The sequence below is a fragment of the Squalius cephalus genome (assembly GCF_949319135.1).
Source record: "Squalius cephalus genome assembly, chromosome: 13".
Lineage (NCBI taxonomy): Eukaryota > Metazoa > Chordata > Actinopteri > Cypriniformes > Leuciscidae > Squalius > Squalius cephalus.
Genome location: NC_137134.1, coordinates 15715741 through 15732773, shown reverse-complemented (window position 1 = coordinate 15732773; position 17033 = coordinate 15715741). Strand labels below are relative to the sequence as shown.

The following is a 17033-nucleotide window of genomic DNA, read 5'->3' as shown; positions in this document are numbered from 1 at the left end:
GGGCATGAGTTACAGCCAATGACACGCCCTCGTATTCGTTGCATGGCAACGCGTTTGCTTGTGACTGTTTTCGTTCAAGGTTGAGCCTGAGCAGAACGCGCCTGCATCAATGTAACAAACTACGTGCCACAATAAGACGGTTCATTACGCAAACTTCCAGGGAAAATGTATCAATCTGTGCAAATGTCGGGAAATGAAGCTGACATGCCTCACGAGTGCTTTTGAATGCCAAAAGATACGCGGTAAGTCCTCGTTTGTTTACCATCTGTATGTAATTCCTAAATAGTAAATATGTAAATATCGCTTTTATGTCTCATTATTATCATGTAATTTTGAGTAAATTCAGCGTCCTAATGCAGAAATCCTTCTTCTCACCTTAACCTACTTTAGACCTGATAGAGGTGTGTTGCCTACTATCCAGTAATACTGAGCTACTCATGGATTGCTGTTCATATATATATATATATAATAAAATATATATGGATGGATATGGATGTTTTTTATATTTACATAGCCAAGTTTTATAGCAATTTTGTGTTTTCCATGCATGGAAGAGTAAAATGTTATATTTGAAAATATTGGAAATTGCTATAATGATTTTTAATCACTATATATAATTGGTTATAAATTATCTTTATGAGTGCAATTTCTTTAAAATGAGGACTAGAAAAGTCACTGAAAATGAGGTGGAATTTTGTAGATGGAAAAAGTCGTTGTTTGGTCATTTAAAGTTATAATTTACTTAAACATGACAATTTTATTATTTATACTCATCTAGACTTTTAGATGGAGAATTTTGCAGAATCTTCACTCAGTTCTTTTCCACAACAGTTCATAGTAACCATGTCTGTGGAGCTCTTTAAAAAAACTCACGCTGTAGGCTATTCCAAACACCATATGATATGTCTGTGAGGAAAAGACTGAACTTTAAGTAGCTTTAATATGATGCTTTTCAATGGATCACCTCACATTGGATGTCACCTTCATTGGTTCTCACATTCTTTGTAACTATGTTTACACGACAACCATGTGCTAAAAACAACTGTAACTCAAAACGTTCCCGTTCACACTGATCTGCAAAAATGACTAAAAAGGCTGTATTATGCTGACAGGCCTGTAGTCGGCGATGTCACTTTGTCAAGAAACAAAGTAATATGCATACGTGAACACGTAATACGCATGCACATGACGTCACCGTTTTCACAAGTTCACGTTTTTGTTGTTTATAGGGATGGGCATTCGATTTAATTTTCTTAGTCGATCGTCGGGAGAATTAACGATCGACTATCGATTAATAATTAATATTTTTTTATAATAAAATTTATTTTAACTTCTATAATTAAAAAATGCAATGAATACAAAAATACAGCATGTTTTTCCTCAATGAGACCTTTATTACAAGATGAACTTGTGGCAGACAGTTAAACTACGTTCAGTTAGGCAAACCGAACATATATGCGGTGCTCTAAAGCAGCGGAACCTGCAGAGACTTCTTAAACAGAGACCTAATTTGTTCCAAAATAATAATAAACATGTTAAACAATAACTTAAACAAAAAAACATAATAATACTTGACAGATTTTGTCAAAATGTAACTCAAAACTATCCAAGCCAGAAGAAAGAGGGTGAGAGATAGGCTATTAGCTTCCTAACAATTAGGCTAACTTAACAAATTAACGTTAGGCTAATGAAAAATAACTAACTTTAGTAACTTGCAATCGCATACAACTTCTGCACCAGTCTACTGGTTTTTGTTAAGAAACAAGAGCATGTCGACATGATCTGGGGTCAGACGTGACCGCAACCTGGTGACCGTCAGTCCAGCCGCCGAAAACACCCGCTCTGAGGGGACTGACGTTGCCGGGATGCACAGGTACCTCCGTGCTAACTTGGCCAGCGCGGGGAACCTTATTCCGTTCACTTTCCACCAGTCTGTAGGTGTGCAATTCAGGGGTGGGGGAGTCTCCCTCAGAAAGTTCTGAAGTTCTGCTTCAATACCAGCCTCACATTGAGTGGTATAGTGATCCCCAAGGAGTTGTGCCATAGCAGATGACTGGGAGGTCGCGACTTCAGTGTTTGCGCTCCCCTCGCCCGTGTCAGACAACGCAGCCTCGACTCCCCCAGCCTGTTGGATAGCCGCCCTATCGGTCCCCACCGCCTCTCCCAGTTCAACCAGTTTCACATTAGCAGCCAGTCTCTGTGTTGGTGTAAGAAAGCCCAGGTGTTTGTGACGAGGGTTCAGCATTGATGAGATCATGGGGGCGAATGACACAAACTCACCAGCCTCAATCTGTATAAATACATGATGGGGAATCAATAATCAGAAAACGTTGTATTTTTTTGTTGTTTATTTTATTCATAAAATAAATAATAAAATTAATATTTTTATGGAGTAAGAGTAACAGTTTTATTCTTCGCAGGGCTTATTGCTTAAATCTAAATAGGTAACGAATAAACGAATACATGTGTTATAATAACGTTATATTTTTTGTTTATTTTATGAATAAAATAAATATTAAAATAAATATTTTTATGGAGTAACAGTTTTATTCTTCGAGGGGCTTATTGCTTAAATTTAAAAAGGTAACACGCAGATAACAGGAAAGTATCCATGTAATTATGTATATGTAAACTAAGATAAAAAGTTTAGCTTACATTCATTCGTTGGATGAGAGGGGAACGCACTTTTGTCTTGAATTCGATGAGTCTGGGCCCGTCTCCTTCACTGCGCATGAGGTGGATATTGCCGAAGGTGACGGGATAAGTGTTCGAGATGGAGACGTCTTTCTCTGCAGACATAACCGTGGTGGCACATTTAAGTGCTGACAGCACGGGCTGTGTGTCCTCCATCAGCTGCCAGTACTCATCCTTCAACTCCAGGATCCTGGCATCTTGAAGCTTGGTCACGGTTCGGTCCGACAGCACAGCAACAACAGCCCACCGCTGCTCCACCAGCCGATCAAACATCTCGCACGCGGAGTTCCACCGTGTTTTACACGACTGGGTAAGCCGGTGAGTTGCGAGGCCCATTTGCTCCTGTTTCTTTTGCAGCGCTTTGGTTGCTGTAGTGCTGTGATTAAAGTGGCTAACGAGTTTACTAGCCGCTGATATTACCCGATAAAGATACAGTGCAAATCCGTCATTTATGGCCAACTGGAAGGTGTGTGCAAAGCAGGCAACGGAAATCCAGGGCACTCTGGTGGGACTGTTGGCAGCTACAATATTGGCCGCGTTGTCATGAACGCATGCAATAACTCGGCCTTCAAGTCCCCACTGCTCTACCATTCATTTTCTCAGCGAGGTGGTCAGCTGTATGCCGGCCTGGCAGGCTTTCTGTGAGCAGGACCGCTGAGTTCATTTGCCAGTCATCACTGATGTAGTGGCAGGTTATGGTGATGTAGCTCTCAGCTGTTAAAGCGGTCCAGCAGTCTGTAGTTAGAGCAACTCTCTCAGCTTTGCTCAATTCTTTCAACAGCTGCTGCTTTCGTTCTTCGTAGTGAGTTTCTACCAGTCTAGTGATGGTACGTCGTGATGGAATTTGATATGCTGGTTCCAATAAATGTATCAGATCTCGAAAACCATTGCCCTCAACAATACTTAAGGGCAGAATATCCATCTCAATGAACTTGCAGATCCCTTGGGTAATTTTCTCTGCTCGTTGTGCATCACAGCTCCGAGTCCGTGCTAACGCCGACTTGATGCTAGGTTGAGACTGAGAGCAGGATGCACCGCCACCGACCAGGGATGGATGCACTTTATTTAAGTGGTACATCATCTGAGTCGTGGCCGTGTTGTACTTATACATTGCATCGCAATGTTTGCAGTGAACTATTTCGCTTTTTAAATCAAAATGGTCCCACGCCACACTTCGCCGTGACCTCTTCATGATTATTTTGAAATCAAAACGGAAGATCACAGATAACCGAGTATGGTGTCAAATATTGCCCCCGCGTGGTAAAATGTTTAAATGCTGCCACACAGTGAAATTCATTTAATTGCTTCAAGACTCACACTACGCAACGCAACCTGCATTAGATAAAAAAATGCATTAGATTAATCGATAACAAATTAACGTGATCGACGAAATTCTTAACGATCAATTATCAATCGTCGATTAATCATGCCCATCCCTAGTTGTTTACATGGAGAAGGTAAAGGCATAATTTTCAAAACCTTGCACTTTGAAACCCGTTTTCCATAGTTTGCGTTTTCAGGCCCCCAAACCAAAATGAACGGCCAAAATGCATAAAAGTTTTTCAGTTTTCAGTTGTCGGTGTCGTGGAAACATACCCTATGTTATGACCTTAAACCTGACTTCTGACTATACCATACAGTATTTTACTTGAGAACTTTGGTGGATGGGAAAGTTTTTAATTCTTAACCTAAATTTCAGTCTGTTCTTTAGAAAAATCTATCGCTAAACTTCATAATTCAGACTTTGGATATGGTGCATAGTTTATATCTGGAGTGTTTTCATTTAGTTTTTTCTCTATTTTTGAGCTTGGCAAATGTGGTAACAGAGATGCATTCACGCCACGCCGTAATTATCATAGTAATTCTGATCTGTGAAAAGCCTTCACGTGCTTGAAGAACTTGTAATTAAAATCTTAAAAATGCTGCCTTCGGAGGACGCATTGCAAGGTAGGAAGGCATCAAGGAATGTCCGAATTCAACTTTAGCTTCCTGTCTCCTGAGATCATCTGATCGATTCTTGAAGGCAGCATAGATGTATCCTTCGCTGCCTTTGATATCCCACAGTCCTGAGCTTTCCATTCAGTGACAGTTAAAAAATAAAGATGGTGTCTGAAATTTGCAGTTGGTGGTCAGTTTGTGTGTAAATATATGTTTTTTACCGACGTTTTCCACTTTTGATGTAATTTCTAGCTTAAATATTTGCTTAGTTATCACCAAACCCTGCTTTATTTTGCTGTAGATCATTAAACCGTTACGCTGCCTCAGAGGTCTGTCCGAAATCAGTTTTGTGAGGGGCCTTCCTGCACAATCACTGCCTGCAAAGTCATTGCCTGATAGGTTTTTGGACGCAGCCAACACTTAAATTCACAATTTTCTGAGAGTTACGACTTGTACTATGTAGCTGCTGTACCACTGCACATGTAAGGTGTGTACGACTTGAAGCGGCACTGGGCAGACCGATCGTTTTTTGACATCAAAGTACCGTGAAAGCAATTCGAAAGCATTCGGAGCTCTTTATTTATGGTAATTATGACATGGCTTGAATGCAGTACATACAGGTTTTGGAATGACCAAGGCAAGTAAATAATGACAATGGGCGAAATATTCCTTTAAATCAGTTGCATTTGGCATATCAAGTCATTACTTAGAACATAGTTGATATTAGTAACAGAGATTTCACATCCGTGCTCCAGATAACCAAAGTCTTGTGGGAAAAGGGAAAGATTAGGCGACTCAAAATACTGTGGAAAGTTATTTTAAGGACAGGTTCCCCTCCTAACCTCATTTAGAGCAGTATTCACATTCACTTGTTGTAACCGTAACAGCATGCACAAGTAATCTTGTGAGAAATCTTTACACTTATTAGTGCGTTTTTTTTTTAAATTGTGGATTATTTTATGTATGTGTACGTTTCTTGTTCTTTTCCAGAACTTATACGCATTATTGACTAGAATGTCTCCTTCAAGACTCTACACAGCATCTGTGATGCCTCCTCTGCCTTTAAGTTCTTTCAGTGTCTCAAGCAACTTCTGCACAGAAGAGAATATCTCTGAGTGCATTCTGTACATCAATCAGGTAGGTGCTCTTATATTTGTCTGCAGCTTGTCTTATGGGTTCGAAGAAGAAGAATCTAGACAAGAACAAACTTGAATCTCATATTATAAATGGACTCGCGTGGCAATGGCATGAGTACATTTGCCACTCTTTACATTCACAGGAGTTGTCATCCCTGTGCTTTCCGCCAATTTTCCGTAACTCAGACGGCATTCGTGATCTGGATGCTGTGGTTGCCCTAAACAACATACATGACTTGCTTCAGCTACACCGTCGAGGTGTTGGAATGATGGAGGAGCTGGAGGTGGAGCAGCTCAAGTCCAGCAGCGACCTCCACTACCAACACCTCACCAACTCCAGACTAAAGGTTTGGCTTTGTTACTACATACAAACAAATTAATCTTTTTTTTTTAATGGAAACTTGTTTTTGTCATGGAATAAATAAATTGAAAAGATAATTGCAACTTTTTATCTCACAATTTTTTTTCTATCACAATTGCGAGTTATAAATTATGGGATATAAACTCGCAGTTGCGAGAAATTAAGCTTTTTGTTCCGCAATTCCGAGTTTATATCTCACAATTCTGACTACTTTCTCTTTCTATAAACTTGCAATTGCGAGAAAAACATCTGAATTGTGACATATAAACTCAGAAGTGATTTAAAAGCTTAATTTTTCGCAACTGTGAGTTTATATCCCATAATTTATAACTCACAATTGTGATAGAAAAAAAATGGTAAGATAAAAAGTTGCAATTATCTTTTCAGTTTTGCAAATTATCTCGAAATTCAGACTTTCTTTAAAAAAAGTCACAATCTCAGACTTTAAACTTGCAATTCTGACTTTTTTCTCAGAAGTGTGATATAAACTTGCAATCGCGAGTTATAAAATCTGAATTGTGAGATACAAATTTGCAATTCTGAGAAAAAAACTTGTGATACAAGTTTGTATCACGCAAGAATTGTGAGAAATCGCAATTACCTTTTTTTTTTTTTTTATTCAGCAGAAACAAGCTTCCATAGTTTTTCCAGTAAAACTAAAAAACAACAAAAAACGTTTCACTGTTTTGTAGGACCAGCTTGATCTTTCGAAAAAGGAAAACATGCGCTTGCACGAGAGAGAGCGTCAGCTGGAAACAAATATAAAGACTTTGCAAAATTGCCTAAAAGATGCAAAAGAAGAGGTATGAAAAGTTTTTTTTTTTTTGGTTCTACAGCGGTGGTGATCCTCAGTCTTTTGTCAAATCAGATATGGTCTTTACTTTAATAGGTGCAAAGGCTACAGGGTATCATTGCAAGCCGTGCCACACAATACAACCATGACATCAAAAGAAGAGAAAGGGAGCACAACAGAGTAAAGGAGCGCCTCAATCAACTACTCATTGCCAAAAAGGAAAATAAACAAGGTAATATGTATTACTTGTATATCAACCAATATTATTACTGTATAATATAGTGTATATTTTTAATATTAGATACAATATTAGGAAGGCTGCATTTATTCGATTAAAAACAGTAATACTGTGAAATATTATTACAATTACTGTACTACTGTACTTTGTCAGGAATGGAAGTGTTGAATTATGTTGGAAGGTCGGACGGGAGGAGATGTCTTTGGAAAACTGGAAAAACTGAATCCAGGTAAAATATTTGTTTGTTTTTTTGTTGTTGCAGTTTTAATTGTTCTCCTTCAGTATAATATCATATAAAAAACATTCTTTTTGTTTTGTTTTTTCAGACATGAGGGAGAGATGTACAAAACTCTTCTCAATGAGTTTGATAACCGTCAGAGGGAGCTAATGATGGAGAACATAGAGCTGAAGAAAGTGCTTCAACAAATGAAACGAGAAATGGTGGTGGTTTTAAATTCAAAGAAGACATGCCAAAAGGAAGAGAAACAAAGCAATAATATGGATCAGGTTTGCATTTTACACTAAAGAATTTTATGTTTTATGTGCTTGCTGTATAAGTGTTATTTTTATTTTTAAGATGAAGAGTTGATCTCTCAAACGGTTTGCACTTTATAGCACCTTTTTGCACGTCTTTTTGTTGCCTCTGTTGAAGTATAATAAACGAACAGTTGGAGCGCCTCTGCCCTATTCGTTGTGTACAGATTTAGATTTTTTTTCTTCTTTTTGATTTCTGCACCCAGTAAGTGTTGTGACATTGGACTGTCCATATACATTTGACGCTACACCATTTCTTTCACCATATTTTTAAGCTATTGAAATTTTTAACCAACAACAACAAAGAAAAAAGAATGATTTTGGTCATATTTCAGTTGACTCTGCAGACAAATTCAGATGACGAGGAACCTTTGAAAGGACATCCTGAGATGTCCTGTGATCACGCTCGGGAGAAACTGACCAACAGCATTCGTCAGCAGTGGAGGAAACTCAAACATCATGTTGAGAGACTGGACAGCCAAGGTAGAGGATTAGAATTAAGGCTGTGTTTACACTTGGCAGGTTTGGTTAGATTAAAACGAACTCTTTTGCGATTGCTCTCCTAGTGCAGTTCATTTGAATAAGCATGAACTTTGCCAACTGAACCCTGGTGCTATGTCTCCTTGCAGCAGATCTTCATTTGTGTGCAAGGGAGGAATTTCTACCACTGTTTTGACTCCTTTACACATTTTATAAACTCTTCATGAGTTCTCGGCTGGTAAAAGTACCATCATTTGTACGCACATACAACGAGCACATTTAGTCCAGCACACAGCATTGTTTTGGATGTTCGGTAAAGTCCGTCGCAAAATATACATCATAAAAGCTGTTATTTGTTTTGTTTCATGTTTAGTAGTAAAAATGGGTCTAAAGGGCCGTTCACACCAAAAACGATAACTACAAACTCTTTAAATGCTCAAGCTCATAAAAAAGAATGGATTCTGATTGGTGGCAATGTTTTTATCGTTCTGAAAATGATTCCAACAATACCGAATTGAACGATATTGAAGTGTGGACTCTGCTATTCTTTTACTGTACATTTAGAATGATTTTTAGAACTATATCTTTATCATTTTCATTATAGTATAGCCTCAAATGTTTTGGTCCGGACCAAAAGAACCAAGAGAACTGAACTACAAGTGCAAAACACGCCCTAAGTCTCACCTTTTTGTTCATCACAGCCTTTTCTGATTTATTTCGTTTGTGGCTTTATCAGCCAATACACACAACTTAGACACACAAAGCTATTGTAAAATAAATATACAGATGCTGTTATTATATTTTGTTATGCAACATCAATGGTGCAAGCTGGAGACAGTGAAGAGATGATCGCCAAACAACTCCATGAAGAGGAGATGGAGAGGCTCAAACAAGAAATTCAGCAGTGCAAAGAGTTTATTCAGACTCAACAACAACTTCTGCAAGTAAGTAGAGGCACAGTCAAAAAATCCATTCCAATTTGAAGCTTGTGACATATAAACACGACCATCAACCCGATCACTTTATTTAGCGTTCAGAGTCATTAAGATGTCTATTTAAATATAGCTATTAATGCGTAAAATTACAAGTAAACACAGCTGCTTTCCTAGACCAGCAATTCTTTTTGTTAATTTTATTTTTTTTACAGCAACAGCTCAACACACCCTGTGATGAGGAGACTGCAGCTGTTCTGAATGATTCCTACATGCTGGAAGAGAAGGAACGCTTGAAAGAAGAGTGGAGGGTGTTTGAAGAACAGAGGAAAAACTTTGAAATGGAAAGGAGAAATTTCACGGAGGCTGCCATCAGATTGGGCCATGAGGTTCTGACCCGTGACTGGTTTTTATGGACTTCTGAATTCAGTTCTTAATTCATCTTGATTTTACCACATTGTTCTCTTCTTTCAGAGGAAGTCTTTTGAGGACGATCGTGCAACGTGGCTCAAACATCAGTTTCTGAACATAACATTTGCAGACCAGATGAAACCACAAAGTCGCACAACGGAAGAATTTTCAAAGCGTGAGTGATTATTTTTACTAGTTTAATTTCTCTTTAAAATAAAACTTGAAATTTGTTTTCTGATTTTGCAGACTCCGCTCATGAGGAGAAACTCATTTCAATTTCTGGAAAAGTCAGTAAATCTCATCTTTAGTCTGTCCACCTATGGAACTGCTTGCAGATGGAGCTACATTTTCTTCCAACGACAGAGGAGAGATACTCGGAGCCAATATGAATGAGTTTGAATGTGATTAAAGTCCACCAATATCTTTATGAAGAATTTACAACAACCAGACATGAATATTTAACAGAATTGTGTCAATTTTGGATAAGATTGTCAGAGACTTAAGCCTGCTGGTTCTTACAAGCCACTGAATTGTGTACGTTTTGAAAAAGTAAGCAATGTTTTAAATATGGCCATGTTGACTTTTTGAAACATTTTGCATTTTCATTTAGAAAATCCATATAGAATTTTATTCATATTGTGCTTTTCTAGTAGCCTGGCTAACATCAGACCTCGTCTCATTGACACATGGTCTGGGAACCACATGTTCATTTTCTCGTATTTGAGGCGTGGTTTACGAATGCCCAGAGCCGTTTATTGGGCGCTACGAATGTCTATCAAATGCGCCTGCACGTAGCTCATAGCCAATCTTTTCAATTATACCAGATGACGTATGTAGAGCGACAGAAATCCGACGAGGAAAAAGACGAAATAAACTTGCGTTCTAAACTACTTAGAACACTATCTAAGGCTGCGTCGAAAGGTAACTTCGCGTCTGATGCCATGTTGGATCCATAGATATAAACAAACTGCTTCAGTGTGTCGCATAGACGTCATCATCGTCTTGCTGCTCTCTCCCCGTTCTGTGATTGGTTCCCTTTTTGAGGGGAAAATCTGGTCCATGGTGTCCAGGCTGCCTAGCAGCGTGAATAAAATCGCGCTGCGCTCAAGGCCGCATGGGGAAACCCAGGCTACTTTTCTAGTAGAAATGTATTGTATTAGTTATTGTTTTTTATGGTTTACTTCTAGGTACTTGGATAATCTTATGCATCATTTTAAACAGTGTTGTTACAAGTGGGGTTTTTTTGTACACTTTTTTTTTTTTTAATGAATATGGCGTAAAGTTGTAAGGAAAAAGTATTTGACTTATCTAGATCAAATAGTTTATATGTTCATTGTATTTATTGTGCATTTGCATTTAAACGTACATTTTTATTTATTTTATCTTTTTAGACTTTTATAGTTAATCAGTGCACCACCATTATTGTTTATATCACCACAAAGTTTTGATTTCCTGTTTCATATGGATAAAGTGATTAATATATCATACTAACAAATAGGGACTGATCCTAAAATTAATGTATTTTAGATATAAAACGGGCTAGTAAGGAATAAGCTTTGTTTATATAAAATGGCAAACTGGAATAATACTGTAGAGAGTGTTTCATAATGCTTTAATTAAGATTTATTCAAATAAAGAAAGTAACTTGTGTAAAAACGTGGAATAATTACAAATTCATAGTCTACAAAAGTGGCCTGCACCTCCTGTTGTCTCAATGCAATGGAAAATGTAAAAAAATAAAACATTTTACGTTTTGAAGCATTTAAATCTAACTTGTCCGTTGGGATGTAAACTTACTTTTGGTTAAATGTTTTTTTTACATTTTATGTTTTCATTTTCAAAATGAAAGGATTAGGTTAAACCTTTCCTTTGATGCAAAGGATTCCTTCGAATCGAATTACGGTTGGCGCAAAACTTGTTCACATGGAGTAACAACGAGTATTGATAATGGCACGAAGGAGTCTAGAGTTTTGGATTTTTTGGTATCCATTCAAATCAAAATTTCCAATAGGTAGGTTACGATTTCTTGCTCTCATAGGTCTGTAAAAATGCGTCATGTCTATAATTTACAGTTTTTTTTTAAATTGCTTATGCTTACACACTAAAAGTGGTACTTGACGCCCAACCATTCAATCATATAGGCTACCTAATCTTCAGACCAAGTTTGCGTAACTGCAAGAACATTATCTGCTTTACACTCGGTTTGCAATTGTAAAACAAACTTTTTGCAAAACACTAAACACAGTTCTTCAAATCTAACAGCTCTTTTGAAAATCTGCCATTTAAATGACACACTATATATACATATCCTATCCACCCAATAATAATTTGAAAACACTTAGGCTATGTAATTTGTTCACTTAGAAATCAAAATCTAATGTTTTGAGAAACAATAAATAACAATACATTTTTCACTTTTGCATTTCTGTTCATTTTGTAAATACTGAATATACGTCACCTAATGTATGTAGGTTTTTACACATTTAATATAGTTATGTAGTTTGACGTAGGCTATATATAATCATTTGATGTTTGTGTGTAGAGTTACTTACTATGCAAAGAAAATTATAAGCAAAAAAAAAAAAAAAAACTGATATGTGGTAATCTGAGAACTGTCCTCCATCTTGAAAGTGGTTCTTGACATAGAGTAAGCCTATTGCTGTTCTTGCCATCTTTTGATAAATTATTTCTTAATCGACTTGGTTATGAAGTTATCCAGTTAAGTAAAATCATTCTTAACTCTTAACATCATTCATGCTGACTTTTGCAAGGTTACGAAGCTCAAAGTCCATTCCAAATGGAGATATTTTATTTAACAGAATTCACTTTCCAAGAACTACAACGAACGGCTCGTTTGGACTACAGCAAGTTTTTTTTCCGGAACTTGTGAAGTAACAGTGTTACTCATTTAAATAATCCAAGCCCATAGAATACCAGAAAAAAAGGTGCGAGGTATGGTTGAGCTGCATTAGAGAATATAGTGTTGTTGCTATATCTAAGAGACACTGTTTTTTCCACCCCGTTCCCAAAACTCATTTGTTTGACGTTCCGGCTGATGAGCTTCGAATGGTTACAATTTATTTTAAACACTGCTCCTGAACGTTATAACCCCAACGTTTATCTGTGTGCTGCACATTTTACGGAGAACAGCTTCCAGAACCTAAGAAAGTACAATGCAGGCTACCCAGAAAAGCTTCTCCTGAAATGGAGCAGTTCCCACTGTTTGTGGACAACAACTTGTAAGTAGGCCTATGTCTTATTATTTTTAGCTGCGTTTTCTATTAACAGTTCAAAATATAAGTTTTATGTTGTTGCTACAATGTAAACAAAGGTTAAAGTTGTTTGGCTTACTCACCTGCTAGCCAACATTAGAGTTGATAAGGGGTGGGAGAAAAAAAAAAAGATGCATCGCGGAGTCTCCAACGATTCTGGATTGATTCGGAGATTTTCAGAATCGATTCTGAGCTTCTTTTTAACTGCAGATGCACGAGTTGCGTGCGCTTTAGAAACACCCGTATTCTGCTTGCTTCCAATTCCACGCACACACACACTCGAACCTTCTATAAAATAATTTTTCATTATGTTCAGAAAGGTTGAACTACAACATTCGCGGGCGTCGTTGCAATCAGGAACAGGATGCGCTGTGAGAAACGCAGCTAGGCTTTGCTTGAGGCAGGGCCGTTTCTAGCCTTTTTGGCACCCTAGGCAAGATTCCTATTGAGCCCCCCTTAAACCCCCCCAACCCCCCAAATTTTTTTTTGTACATTTTAAGGTTAAATTAATGCATCAATCTGGTGCACTTTGAGAGCTAAAAATTAAGAGCTTCAACCCATGAACTGTGCACACTGAACAAAGAAAAACCATTGACTTGTACCTGGACACTAAAGAGGGCTCAAACATCTTATTAGTTATGATATAGAGTCTCAGTCTACATTACATTATCACTGGTGTTTATGATTTATATATGTATTCCTATGACGTAAAATCCATAGCCAATAATATGTACTGTATAAATTAAAATGAATATTTCAAAAGTATATTTTACATTACACTATAGTATAGGAAAATTACAATACTTTTGTCCTAATTTCTTCACTTGCAAGAAATAAACCCTTTAGCTTTTATTTTGGAGAAAAACACCAGATCACCATGCTGATCGCATGAGAAAAGTGCGCACTTTTCTCTAAATCACGCAGCACAAACAGAATGCCTATATAGGCTACTTAATTAAAGTCTTGTGCTGTTTTATAAAGGCACAAAGCCATATCACGATTTCGATTTTAGTTCGTTGACAAAATATAATGCTAGAGACCTTTATGTTAGACTATAACTTTTACATCTCATGTGTTGGGAAAAGGGAGAAGAGCGAGTTCGGCAAAAGGCGGATTCGAACTCCGGTCGAACGCATCAAAAGCTACTTTCAAGCACCTCCCGCCTTACGACCTATATGCCACTGTAGATATTTAGTGGTGGGCGTCTTTTTGCCAAAAAGACAGGCACTTAGTGCAAATATACGCTCCATTATCGGAAATGTAAAAAAAGAAGGATTTTTCTTCCACTCGCTTAGGCGAGAAAAAAATCTCTTGGTGTGGTGGGGGCTCTCACTGGCGCCCCCCAGCTGTTTGCGCCCTAGGCGACCGCCTAGTTTGCCTATGCCTAGAAACGGCCCTGGCTTGAGGTTACACTTGCAGTGTGCTGTCTTGCTCGCCGGTATTTTCCTTAGAAATGCTCTACGAAGGCATAATTTATGTCGTTTGGAATGCAGTGGGCTTATATATGAAAAATATGAAACTCAATGACAGAAGGCTGCTTTCAATTACAAATGCTTACGTGCGCTTTGTGACGAGAGCTCGTGCAATTATGTCTTAAGGGATTAAACAGGACAAAAGCATCTTATATTTCAAAAGAGATAGGCTAGTGTGAATGCAGCTTATTGGATCTCCTGCTGTCTATGATGTCATCAGTAATAATCAAACAACAGTAAAGCTGAGAAAGAGAAAAATTACTCACAGCTCTTGAATGGAAAACGTTCAGATACACTTAAATTCTGACAGCACTCTTTGATTATTGCTTGTAATGTTTCTTAGTTTCTGTTTTCATGGACTTTTGGTAAATTTTCAATCACATGTGTTTCTTTGTCTTATGGCGCTTTTCCATTACCAATACCAGCTCGACTCGAATCACCTCGGCTCGCTTTTCGCTCCGTTTTCCATTGCAGATAGTACCTCCACAATAGTACCTGGTCGTCATAGCGACGCCGCAGGAAACTGCCGTGACTTAATCTTCTACGCGACACACACCCGCTACCCACGCACACAGGACAATGGAGGAAATCGAGTGTATGCTGTTTTTGGATGTTTTTGTTTATGCTGTTTTTTATTCAGGATACTCCGTCGCTTAGAACCTCGCCGGAGGTGATACGAAAAAAAGTACCTGGAAGCAGGTACAGGTACAACTTTTACACAGTGGAAAACCAAACAAAGGCGAGTCGAGTCGAGCCGAGGCGAGCTGGTACTGTGTAGTGGAAAAGCGCCATTAGTTTAGTCTTAGTGCAGTCATCAGTTGCCTCATTTAATCATCACGCCTGTTCGTTATCATCTCATTATCACTGTGTATTTAAGGGCCTGTCAACGACAAAAACGTGAAACGTGAAAAACGTGAAACTTTTTATTCCTTTTGGCCATTCATTTACACGACAACTGCATTTTGGGTGCCTGAAAACGCAAACTTTTGAAAATGGGCTTCAAAGTGCAAGTTTTTAAAAACGGTCTCTGTGTAAACAACAAAAACGTGAATCTCTTAAGATGATGACGTCATGCAAATACGTATTACGTGTTCAATGGGTTTCAGGGTTTCATTGCCATCTTAATGGCCTGGCAGCAGAATACAGTGTTCTTAGTAATTTTTCACGGATTCGTGTGAATGGAGATCGTTTTGACAATAGTGTCATCTGTACGTGGAAAACTCAAAGGAAAAACCTCTCCGTCTTAAGCATATCGCTGCCATATAAACGTACCCTTAGTTGCTCTGTTTTACCCATCAGTTGTCGGTTGTTCTTCGTGTTTGTGTGTAGATACGCTGTTACTTTGCCTTCATCTCTTGGATTACCTGAGTTTGTTATCATTAAAGAACCCTTTTGTTTATTGAAACCTTTCTGAACTCTCCTTCATCTTTATCTTCGTAACAGTTTCTCTTTATTATCTTTATTATTCAGTCCGTCCCGGAAAAGAAATGTCGCCTCTCAGTGATGCAATGTCCGCACTATCCTTTTTTTCCGGTGTGGACCATGTGATAATCCACCACACCGGAATATCACATGGTCAAATGCGGAAGTGGTGGTTATAGTGTTATAGCCATAGACTGTATGGTTATAGCTGCTATGGATCACGATTACTCTTTGGCGAGTATTGAAGTGCCAACAAAACGAAAGCGTCCATATTCGGATACACGCAGACTGTGTGACAAACGGAGGAATAAAACCCGGATAAATATCGGCCAGGCGTTTTCGAGATGGTGAGAGCTGCGCGACAATCTTGGACTTGACAGAGACTCTGCTCTCGCGAGTGTATTAATAGACAGGTAAGCAAATCAAATTTTTTTTATTGTACAAGTAACGTAATAGTTACAGTAAAGATGATTTTAATAGATATGAATTACACCACATGCCTGTAATAATATAGCATAACATTTCACGTTCCTTGCAGTTCATTAATTATGATGACATAAAATAATACGATCAGACATACAGGTAATACAAAAACGAATAAATTACCTCATCCGTGATCATGATTCATTAATTCCATTTAGATACATCGCTAGATGGTGAAAACGCATTAAAAACGACATCTCCCATCGTCACCTCCTTCATAGCGTCATCAAGCTTCGCCTTTGTTATTGTTGGAAACTGCGCCCTCTTGTGGTGAATTTTTTTTACATATTGGAGCTTTAATTAAATAAATTAGAAATCAAGTCTGTAAACCAATTAATTAATAAGAAAAAAAAGTAGATCAAGAATCGATTTGGAATCTGATCGTGACTCCCAGAATCGGATTGGAGGTGCCTAAAGATTCACACCCCTAGTGTTGATATAGTGTTTCTGTAGCTTTTGTAAGCTCTCGCTTTTGTAAGACTGTTCACCGCCCCTTAGGATAATTAATCCTGGTTTACTTTCAAGGGAACTCGCGCTGCGTCGATTGACGCAAAGAGAACGCTTCACGTGATGACGTCTTGAAGCACATGTAAAATCAGTTCAATGGTGTGACAGAACGTCAGAGGAGGGTGACGTCATGAACCAGGAAACTATAAAGCCTGCCCAAAAACAGCCAGAGTAGCTTCTGTGTCTTAGGTAGCACTCATTGTGAAACTGTCCTTGTCTATTTGGTGTTGTTTTGTCTTTACATCAGTCTTATATATAAAGTCGAGCAAGCAGCAGTTCAGGATCGGAGTGTCCACATTGGAAGCCCTCGAGCGCTGACTGTGCATGCTCCTCACCCAAACAAGCTACACAAAGAATGTG

The 17033-nt window shown here is 38.2% G+C and overlaps 2 protein-coding genes across 3 annotated transcripts; one reads left to right on the top strand and one right to left on the bottom strand.

Annotated features, from left to right (window-relative positions):
* Positions 1 to 31: 31 nt before the first annotated feature.
* LOC307169094 (afadin- and alpha-actinin-binding protein-like) lies at positions 32 to 11286 on the top strand. 2 transcript variants are annotated; one of them, XM_079889513.1, is made up of 12 exons: positions 32 to 242; positions 5623 to 5769; positions 5912 to 6115; positions 6822 to 6932; positions 7019 to 7154; positions 7314 to 7389; positions 7487 to 7667; positions 8030 to 8177; positions 9003 to 9118; positions 9322 to 9495; positions 9581 to 9692; positions 9764 to 11286. In XM_079889513.1, the coding sequence occupies exons 2-12, from the start codon at positions 5647 to 5649 to the stop codon at positions 9823 to 9825; spliced, it is 1443 nt and encodes a 480-aa protein (XP_079745639.1). In that variant the 5' UTR covers positions 32 to 242; positions 5623 to 5646; the 3' UTR covers positions 9826 to 11286. The 2 variants fall into 2 exon arrangements, with proteins under 2 accessions (XP_079745639.1, XP_079745640.1); XM_079889514.1 differs by lacking the exon at positions 32 to 242 and adding an exon at positions 5506 to 5528 and having other exon boundaries at positions 9764 to 11280.
* Positions 1742 to 2967, bottom strand: LOC307169599 (E3 SUMO-protein ligase ZBED1-like; the record flags this gene model as incomplete). The annotated part of the gene is made up of 2 exons (XM_079890330.1): positions 1742 to 2290; positions 2656 to 2967. 2 exons carry the CDS (start codon positions 2965 to 2967, stop codon positions 1742 to 1744), a joined length of 861 nt encoding a protein of 286 aa, XP_079746456.1.
* Positions 11287 to 17033: the final 5747 nt, after the last annotated feature.

Coding starts and splice junctions, on each gene's coding strand:
- LOC307169094 (XM_079889513.1), top strand. CDS start 5,647: ATGTCTCCTTCAAGACTCTACACAGCATCTGTGATGCCTCCTCTGCCT. Junction 5,770..5,911: donor GCATTCTGTACATCAATCAG/GTAGGTGCTCTT, acceptor TTACATTCACAG/GAGTTGTCATCCCTGTGCTT. Junction 7,155..7,313: donor CAAAAAGGAAAATAAACAAG/GTAATATGTATT, acceptor GTACTTTGTCAG/GAATGGAAGTGTTGAATTAT.